General features: G+C 33.7%; 1 protein-coding gene across 1 annotated transcript; it reads left to right on the top strand.

The window, feature by feature from the left end:
- The first annotated feature begins 1,653 nt into the window (after positions 1 to 1,653).
- LOC128166657 (L-sorbose 1-dehydrogenase-like) lies at positions 1,654 to 6,263 on the top strand. The gene is made up of 12 exons (XM_052831951.1): positions 1,654 to 1,797; positions 2,470 to 2,609; positions 2,752 to 2,960; positions 3,078 to 3,267; positions 3,368 to 3,502; positions 3,635 to 3,756; positions 4,272 to 4,439; positions 4,641 to 4,788; positions 5,046 to 5,200; positions 5,330 to 5,507; positions 5,667 to 5,889; positions 5,989 to 6,263. Exons 1-12 carry the CDS (start codon positions 1,757 to 1,759, stop codon positions 6,119 to 6,121), a joined length of 1,842 nt encoding a protein of 613 aa, XP_052687911.1. The 5' UTR covers positions 1,654 to 1,756; the 3' UTR covers positions 6,122 to 6,263.
- The last annotated feature ends 4,438 nt before the right edge of the window (positions 6,264 to 10,701 follow it).

Raw genomic sequence — 10,701 nt, 5'->3', positions numbered from 1 at the left:
AATATGGGGCGCTCGTGCACGGGGCGCTTAGGCTTTGGGGCGAAGTGACCAGCACATAAATATGTTCAATTCAATTCAAATTCACCAAAACTAATACTATAATCACTATAAAAAGAAAGTGATATTCTCTAGTAATTATAAATTATTTATTTAAAATTCAAAAATGTTTGATTTTAATCCATATTGGGAACGATATTGCTTCCACACATGGGCCAAAAGTTGTTTCTTTTGTATTATTTTTCGAATTTGCGACGATGTTTCTCGGTCAGTGCGATATGTCGATGTCAAACAATGTATAAGTCGCTCGTTAGTTTGATTAAATTGGGAAAAAAATTAAATATAAGTTTGCACCGTTCGAATTTTTTATTTGTAAATTTTCCTTATATAAAGACACAGTCTAATTAAATTTAGTTGGGTTTTTTTCATTCATGAATATGAAAGCATTAAGGGTTTTGTGGGGGTGGTCAGTGGTGGCAGGATAATTTTTCTTCTACACAACTCTACACGTTGAAGAATTATTTAAATACATTCCCTATACATTCTTTTACGATTCTCTAAACTGAATATGATATGATAGATTATTCTAATATTAAAATCGCTATATCCTGAATTCGATTCCATTTCCCCACACTTTTCAATAAATCAAAGTCTACTGCAGTATTTTAACAACATTTTAATAAAATACATGTAATATTTACATCAACCAAGTATGATGCCTTCTATTTCTTGCGGAAACTTATAGTTAAATCAAGACTCTGTAGAAACAGCCAGACTGAAATCTACACTCCCCGTTTGTCGATTGTTCGAAACTTGCATCGACAGATATCTTAGAAAAATCACGGACTGCACGAAATAATCATGATGATGTCAGACTCTAATACCTATAAGAGACGATTTATCTGTTTCTTTTAGCTATAACGTACTGATGTACATAAACAGAAATTAAGTGAATTTTATTTACTTTATACAATCAGTCTATTAATTCGTTAAAAGAAAGATGTAAATATAAACAATAAAATGCTTTTTCTGATGTTTCATGCGGGTTATGAAGGTAGTGATCATTGCAGAAAAAATTACATAACCCGCTAACGCAGGTTATGTATTTTCTTCTGCAATGTCGCCACTTTCATATCCCGCATGAATCATCAAAGAATGTATTTTATTGTTTAGGTATCTACAAATGTAGACAATTTAAGTTAAAAAGTTAGGTACACCTAGACACATTTAGGTGCCACGAAAAATCAAGACGATTTGCACATGTATAACAATAAACAAGTGATAGAATATACAATTATTGCTGTTTTTAGGTCAATACGACGATTAAGCTACCCGAGAAGTACAATATTCACCGCCCCATGTATACGTCATTTGAATTTATTGGACTGCATGTGTGGTACAAAATCAATCTTAGTGTTATCACAGGCAAAGACACTGAAGAATGTAAATATATGCATATACATGTTTATATATTTAACCACACAAATTACTTGGAACTAAAAATAAGGTAAGAAGAGCAAAAAAAAAAAAAAAAACATCAATAGGTTTGATATTCTTTTTGACCATATGACACTTTTTCCACGTTTATGATTTGAAAATAAATGCCTATTTATCCAGACGGAGGTTAACTTGAATAGCAAATTGCCCTCCAATCCAAGAGCATTCGCGTGTCCCCGAAACTCCGATAAGAAATGAGCTGACACAGAATAATTATGGCTTAACACAGTGTGGAGGAATAGGTGACACAAACGGAAAAAATATGAAGAAAAACTCCAAGCCACCTAAAAACGAGAAACCGAGGTAAATGTAATTCATGTTTAAACTCTCTATACCGCTTGCATGTTGTATGTTGCTGTATACCGTTATGCTTTATAATATGGGGCAAAAAATTATGCATTTTAAAACGAAGTACCTGTTTCTGAGAAACATCAATTAAGACACAATTAGATTCAACATTGTTCTTAAGTTACTTTTCTTTGGGTGAAGTTTAATTGGCGCTTTTCACCTAAGGTGTTCCTTCCCCCTTTGCATTACGAAAGGAGAAAGACTTTAAACATTTCATAGATACATTTATAGGTAATCCTTGAATGACCACTGAAAACTTATCAGTAGTCATAATTTACGAGTTTATGTATTAATTGATATATGTGTAGTCTCTCTCTCAGAGAGAGAGAGAGAGAGAGAGAGAGAGAGAGAGAGAGAGTTTACGTGCGTTTTATACAGCACACAGTAAGGTCACTAGGTTTTATGTTAAGAAGTCAGTAGAATTGTCACTGAAAAATTTTCGGTACGTTTTTATTTCTTTGCTCAATGATTTATACCTCTTTTTTTTTTCTTTACACCATTTTGATTTGAGATAGAGACAGAAAAAAAATTAATAATGCAGATAATACAGTATCATTTTGATTTGAGATAGAGACAGAAAAAAATTTAATAATGCAGATAATACAGTATATATCTTTCTATACAAAGGTCACAACCTTGGAACAATGCGTGGAAGGCCGTGCCCATCTTGATACTCGCTTTGTCTGTGATTTTACACTATTACCTTCTAAAAGAAGACAACATTCACATTACAACTCAACTAAACGAAACTTATGATTTCGTTATAGGTATGCATTTAAATATAATAAACATATAAACATTCTAATGATAAGTAACTTCGATATAAGAATAAATATATCAAGTTTATTTCTAAACTTTAAATTACTGCATTTGTGACAATACAGCACTATCTGATTTTTTCCCATTTAGTGGGAGCTGGATCCGCCGGTTGCGTACTTGCTAACCGGCTGACAGAAAATGGCCAGTTTTCCGTGTTACTGTTGGAGGCCGGAGGGAATGATATGGGGAACTACATCTACGACATTCCCGGTTACACCGACAAAGCCGTTCGAACACATGCAGACTGGGGCTATCACACCGAGCCACAAAAACACGCATACAAGGCGTATAAAAAAGAGGTAAAAGGTATAAAAGGCGTAGAAAGTGGCGTTTATAAATATATGTGTATGTCTAATTTACACTTTCAAAAACTGAATTATGACAGTGAATATGTTCTTCAAATTTTGATTTCATAGATAAGTTTTTGGCCACGAGGCAGGACTTTAGGCGGAACAAGTACTATAAATAGCCTTGTCTATCATCGAGGTGGGCGTGGAGATTATGATAAATGGGCGGAACTTGGAGCAAAAGGGTGGGACTACGATAGTGTGTTGCCGTATTTCTTAAAATCCGAGTCCTTTCAATCGCCATCTTTTAGGGATAGCAGTAAGTTTATCTACCTACTGTTTTCTTACTATAAAAATGATAGTCTAGATGATATCATTGAAATTTGATCTACTTGTATTTCCTTAATTTTTCGTTCCAGAATATCACAATACGAATGGACCATTGAAAATCACCGAAACAGCTTTCACACGGGTAGCCGACATCTTTTTGAATGGTGGAAAAGAATTAGGCTATAAAATTCATGATTGCAATGGAAATGATGGCGACCAAGAGGGTATACGTGATTTGTTAAAAAAAAAAATTCTTTAAGATTGATGTATTTGTAAATAGATTTACGTTGGATTATATGCATGTTCTAAATTCTATACTCTGTTCTGACATATTTACCTTTCCCTTCCGTTTTAAGGGTTTTGCAGGCTTCAGACGTTTACCGGAGACGGGTTACGGTCAAGTACAGCCCGAAGTTTTTTAATTCCTGCCTCTAAGAGAGAAAATTTACACATTTCAATCAATTCTCATGCCACAAAGGTAAAGCAAATAGAATTATTATGCTCTTTTGCAGCAGAGCTTTCATAGGGAAGAGGTTGAAAATGAAAATTATCAAATTCTAGAATTATGATATTTTTCACGCGGTTTTGCATTTTTAACGATACGTTTTGAATAATTCATTAAAATGAATCAGAATTATTCAAAAGTCGCAAGACTTACACCAGATTTAAAGATAAGAAAAAAATAATTTAAACTTCGATTTAAGCAAACAAGTTCATTGCAAATGTAGTTCACAGTATTTTGAAAACATTAAAAAAGCATTATCATGACGTGACCGAAAATAGCTTTTGAACTTGATGGAAAATTACTGGTATGCATCCACTAAATTTTGATTGAGCTGATAACACATAATTTAATGTGCATCTCTACATTTATATTGCTTTCCTTTAGGTGAAGTGAATTCCATTTTTTGGTTGCTCTGTTCTCTTTGCTTTGAAAATAGCGGCAAGAAAGTTTCACCTTCTGTATAGTGTTTATATAAGTATTCTTTTTAGATTCATTTTGAGGGAAAATCTGCTACAGGGGTATCTTTCGTTAGAGGTGGCCTGAAATTTACTGTGAATGCTCGGAAAGAAGTTATAATATCCAGTGGTGCTGTTGGATCGCCCCAACTTCTAATGCTTTCCGGTGTGGGACCTAAAAAGGATATGGATAAACTCAAAGTACATTTACATAATAATAAGTGATTACTCCACAGCTTATTCATTGCCAGTTGAAAAAACAATGCAACGATAAAGAAAGATTCATAGTTTATTCAAATTCTGAAGACCTGTATCATTACTTGATAGTAACGAAATATTCCTTGATGGGACGTTAAATAATGTGGATTGTGAATTGTTGACCAATCAATATATTCGTTACAGATACCGTTGGTGGCAGATCTACCAGTCGGAAAGAACCTTCAGGATCACATGATGTTCCCCGCGATGATCCACGTGAACGAATCTATCAGTGGATCTGATTGGGTGTACGGCTTTTGGAGTCAGCTGAAATACTCACTGTTTAGATCAGGTTGGTGACTATAAAACACTCGGCTTTTATGATTGTCTTGTTGCTTTTCAACAAAATATTTTTTATTAAACTCTTTTATAAGAATGTCGCCCTTGGGCAGAATTTTATTTCTTTCTACTATTTTCTCATAAATAATGGTTATTGTTTCATTCAATCCTTTTTTATAAGCAGTATTTCTATAAATATTTGCTTAATACATAACTTGTGGAATCAATTTGGCACCATTGATATATTGTCCTATTTGTTTCCTTTTTAAGGACCTCTGTCGTTCGCGGGCATGCGCGAAGCTGCTGCTTACTTCCGGACGGAAAGATCAGCCTCGGACATCTCGCCGGATGTACAGTACCAGCTACACAGCATAGACATCAAATACGAAAAGCGATTCTCCTTTTTGGATTTCTCAAAACCGAAGGTTGTAAATAATCTATGTTGAAATCAAGTTTAAAATTTTGATTTTTTCCTATGTCGTTACCATAGAGAATTTACAAGATTCGGAAGCTACAAAGTTAATCGGAAAAGGTGCATTTATGAATTTAACCAGGCAATGACAGAAGGAGATATCAAAGGAAATGGGCAACTTTTCACGATAGGAATCATGGCCCCGCAACACCCAAAAAGCGTTGGAGAAATCCGCCTCCGATCCGCAGACCCATTTGATTACCCTATAATTGATCCACATTATCTGGAGGATCCATATGACATGGGATGTTTCATAAGAGGTATTCATACATTGAAATTTTCGGGAGAAAAAATATTCACTTCTATAACTGTTTCGAAGAAAAATAAATAACGCTTTTGAAACTTGAACTATTACATTATGCAAAAGAAGAACACTTTCTTGTTGAAAATTATGAGTAATAGTCATTTGGTTGATATAGGAATTCGCAAGCTTCAGGATCTTGTGGCAACAAAGTCATTCCAGTCGGTACAGGCCAGAATTGTCCAGATAAAGCACGAGGATTGCCAATCAAAAGACCAGGATGCTGATGAGCATTGGGAATGCCTCGTCCGCCATTACGCCCTGACGAACTACCATCCCACCAGCACCTGTAAGATGGGGGCCAGAGACGACAAGACAGCTGTTGTTGACCCTGATTTGAGGTATTCAACATTTTTAGTTTTCGATTCAAAGAATGGTTTATTATTTATTAGTTCATGTCTTCAAATTCAATCACCTGGAAAATCTTTCAAATATTTCAGAGTGATTGGCATAAAAGGTCTACGTGTGGTTGACGCATCTATCATGCCTTTTGTAACCGCTGCTAACACAAACGCACCTGTGATCATGATCGCCGAAAAAGCTGCTGACGCCATTTTAAATGCTATCAAATAGCAAAGCCATAAAACTTATGCTTAAGCGCTATCATATAGCACTGATGTAGCTGTCCACGTAGACAAAATAATATCACTGTTATTTGTTTTTATATGTATGCATGTAGTTGTTATGATTTTAAATAAAAGAAGTTAAGAAAGATGTTTAAATTATTTGTGTTAAATGCTATCAACTGATTTATTATACCTCATTTTAATAATTTTATAAAACTCATTATCTTATTGATGCTAGACAATCACGTGTCATGGCAATGAAACTTCATATTCCCCTGTCGTATTCATCATATCCCACGCCTTCGGAAGCCATATGAATTTTCATTTAGGATGCGATATAGTCCAAAAGATTAATTCTAAAATTTTATAGGAATTATATCAACATTTAATATACTGTTTATATCAGAAAACTGACATAGAAAGAAACCAGTAAACATTCGATAGGTTTTTGCTTTAAAAGAGTAAAACAAACTATTAGAAGCTGATATATTCTAAATTATCACCTGTCGTTCGGTATCCTAATAAACAATTTATTGCATGAACATTCTGGAGGTATATAAAAATATATTCGTCCAGGAAAATCATATTTTTCTCGGTATTCCAAACTGCCACGTAATCCTATATATAAACCCGACCAAGTGTAAATCTTGTTTAATACATTACCATTTTCTCAAACACAATAGAGAATTTCATATCTGTTTACCGTACAGTAGAAGAGAGATATATTACACAAGACCAATGTTTCCATGCATCAGGTCCTGGAACGAACGTTTTGATCACAGTCTCACTATTTCAGTATATTGTTAATTGAGAATGGAGACTTTGATCAAACGTGATGTCTTCTGGTTATGAGTTTTTTGATACACCTGTTTTACTTTGTTGGCAAAATCCCGTTCAGATGGATTTCTAATTTAAACGTCAACCCCAAAATTCGAAACAAAAGGGAAGGAGAGAATTGTAAATTTTGAACGAATAAAATGTTCAACCCAATGATATTTATTTATTAATTAACATGAGTTCATACAAATACTCTGATTATTCTAATTAACATATATACTAGCTGTTTAAAAATCTGTTTTGTGTCCCAAATGGTTTGTATTCGTTCAAAATGTCGTATTTAGTTGCTAATATCACAATGATCGTGAAACCGACATTTGTATGGTGACGTATTTATTTGAATTAAGATTATGAATAGATATTTAAGCAACGGGACACAAAAGATTCTAAGAATAATTTCTATCAACTGGATTCACAAATGCTGGTGTTCCTCAGGGTTCTGTTACTGGTCCATTATTATTTTTTTTACTTTATGTAAATGATGTTTCTAAATATATGAGATCAATTTGTAGACTTTATGCTGATGATAGTTCATTACAACAGTTGCTGTCTTGGAAAATGATCTACATTGTGATCTTTATCTGTTTAAGACATGATAAAAGAATGCAACTACAACTTAACATACACACAAAAAAACAAGCTGTATTTTTTTAGTTCTCGAAACCTTCACCAACCTATATTGTACGCAAAATTACGGACTGCACGAGATGACCATGGTATGATGTCAGATAGAGGACGATACACAATAATTAAATTAATTTTACTTACTTTTTACAATCAGTTTATAATTTAAAATAATATAAAAAGATGTAAATATTAACAATATACTTAATATACTTTCTCTGATGATTCACGCGGGTTAAGGTGGCGATCATTGCAGAAAAATACATAGCCCGCTAAATTATTAATGCTTTAAAAATGCTTGAAATGGCGTTTTTGTCCAAATTTGCAGACAGTTATGAGTGAACTCAAGACACACGACAAAAGTATAGCCGGTGATTCAAATCAAGCACACTTTCGATTCGTAGATTATATAATGCTGCATGGATTATTTAAAGGATGAACAATTTGATGATGCCAAATACAAAAGTAAGTATACATAGGTATTGGAGGCTTGAATTCTGTGAAAGACAGGTCTACGAACAGGGTGAATGAGCACGGGTATAGGGACTGTGTCAAGACACGCAGAAGGGTCGACAGAACGCGGGAAAACTCTGACCGACTTCTCTATGTCCAACGATCGCGTGCAAGCATCAACAGACGCGCAACATTCAAAGAGAGACCGCATGGATTTTTGGGGACTGCTAACCTAGAGTCAAAAGACTGCTCGAGTATAGTACACTAACAGTTACAAGTAAACAAAGGACTGAACTTTGGGGTAAGAGTTTTGCGGTATATTTTCTTCAGTATAGTAATCGTTATGTTTGCACTGCGATGTTTGGATTATGTAAGATCACGTTGTGTAAGCACTATAGTATAGTCCGAAATCACCGATTGATTCAGGCACTTGTGCTGATAGACTCAACATTAAAAAAAATTATATCCTCCTTTGTATTTGCCAAGCAAAACACATCAAGAAAATGAGAATGCTGTGTTTGAAGTTATATTTTAACTCGCTATACATGTGTACAAGAGTTACCTCCCGTTAAGCACATAGGAGGCAAGTGCATCGTCACAATCCCTCGGCGTTTTTGGGAAGATCATGTATAGCATTTTTAATGGGTTTTCCTCACATTCTGACTTTGCTGAAGTAAGCTGAAGAAATTATACGCTCCATAGATATTTGATATTTACCACAATGCAGGGGAAAATATACAGAGATGTTTGTATACTAAGTTGGCTATTAAAAGCATCAATATTTTTACTCTGAGCATGCACTTGATGGGGCACAGTGGTATTGCCAAAAAGAAAATATATTCTCGAAAATGAAAGAAAAGAGTTGTCTTTATGTCATAATCAGAGAAGCCGTGGAGAATGTGGATTTTCATAACACAGATTTAGTCATAAGAAGAAAGCGTAAAAAAGCTTTGAGTTAATGTATAAAATAATTTTTTTTAAGTTAAAAAAAATGAATAAATAAATAAATAGCAACGTCTGATTACACGAGTTAAACACTTTTATTTCATTGGTTATAGATTTATCATTAAAATTAATGTACCGTATATCATGATGAAAAATTTATGAGCGAAAAGGGGATTTGCTTTGCATGGATTTACTTTGATTTGCTTTAGGCCTATAAAAAAAATTGTGTGTTTAGGGTAACACTGATGAAAAAATTAGGTTAGGTAGGTAGGGATTTTTTAATCATATTTTTTTCTGCATGAATTCTAAGAATGTTTGTGTCATATTTAAAAACGGATGTTTTAATAGATATAATATAAAACTTACAATCGGATAAAAAACATACATCTAAAAATGGTAGGATCGGGGCATATTTGTAGGTTAGGTCGGGTTTCCCTAAACCCAAAACTTTTTTAGGCCTTATCAAACTGGTTAAATTTGTCAGTAGATGTGTAAACACAATCGGATCAAATTTTAATGCATATGAAGTGTAGATATAAATTGCAGAACAATAATGCGGTTTACATTTTTGGGAGTCGATTTTAATCAACTCTCCTATGCAGTTACTCTGGCAAACAGAAAGTGAAACAGTGTTTGGACCGAAGAACAAATCATCACCGCTGACAAGACTTAAATCTCGAAAATAATCGATAAATTCGGTGTAATGAATTCTGAAGCACTGCTTTTCAAGGAAACTTATTTACAAATACCATGAAAATAGTCAGATTTTAAATGATAGGAACAATTCAGATATTTTTTCTAGTGGTATGTATTCCTTCGCTAGAGGAGATTACTATAGTCTCGTTCAACTAGACGATCGGTGGTTTCCGTAAATTTTCGACAAGTAGAGAATCTCTCTTGCTTGTCGGAGATTAACGGAGAAAGCCGAGCGTCTGGTTGAACGAAACTAGAGTCCAGTATTGCTTGGATCCATACAATTTTTCAGAAATATTTCGATTACTGATACATACATGTATCTTGGTATTAGTAATATTACACGACATGATTCATATGGGTTTTATCGAAATTCTTTTCGGAAAAGTCCGAGTATTCATATTATAAAAATGTGCGTAATTCAAATACATACATGTATAAGCAGAGACATAAATATTAAGAAACTACTTGTCATGCAAAATAACAACGTATCGTTGATTCTAAAATAAATGATAATCGATAAAATCAAAAAATCAACTCCCGTCAGTACTTCAGTACTTTGATTTTCGGTAACTATTTGCTAACCTTTACGCCTACATGAACCACTGTTCATTAGCTCAGCACAATTTGCTAATCTGAAAGCTGTCTCTTTTTATGCACTTTGTCCATGTATATGATATGTCAATTGACTTTATAAATAAATAAAAAACTGCATTTTATAACTACTGTAAATAAAATATTTTTAAACTCAAACATAATTTCCATATGGGTGTATGTCTTTTTTGGCATTTAAATCGTCGCAATTTTCCATCGGTGTATTTATGATATGAAGTATTTGATACTGCATAATATGTATTTTATATCCAGTTTTGTAAATTTAATGGGTTCTTTGATAATTTTTCAGAAACCTTGATGAATTTTAGTAAAATAAATACGACTAACATTATATGAAGGGAAACGTGATGACTATAAAGACATACCGATAGTAATGCGTGCAGGGAAAGATTAGTTGTTGTGTCTTATATTAGTTTTGAC

Source organism: Crassostrea angulata, chromosome 10 (assembly GCF_025612915.1).
Source record: "Crassostrea angulata isolate pt1a10 chromosome 10, ASM2561291v2, whole genome shotgun sequence".
Classification (NCBI taxonomy): domain Eukaryota; kingdom Metazoa; phylum Mollusca; class Bivalvia; order Ostreida; family Ostreidae; genus Magallana; species Magallana angulata.
Note: the sequence above shows the minus strand (reverse complement) of the source record. Positions and strands in the feature narration are given on the sequence as shown.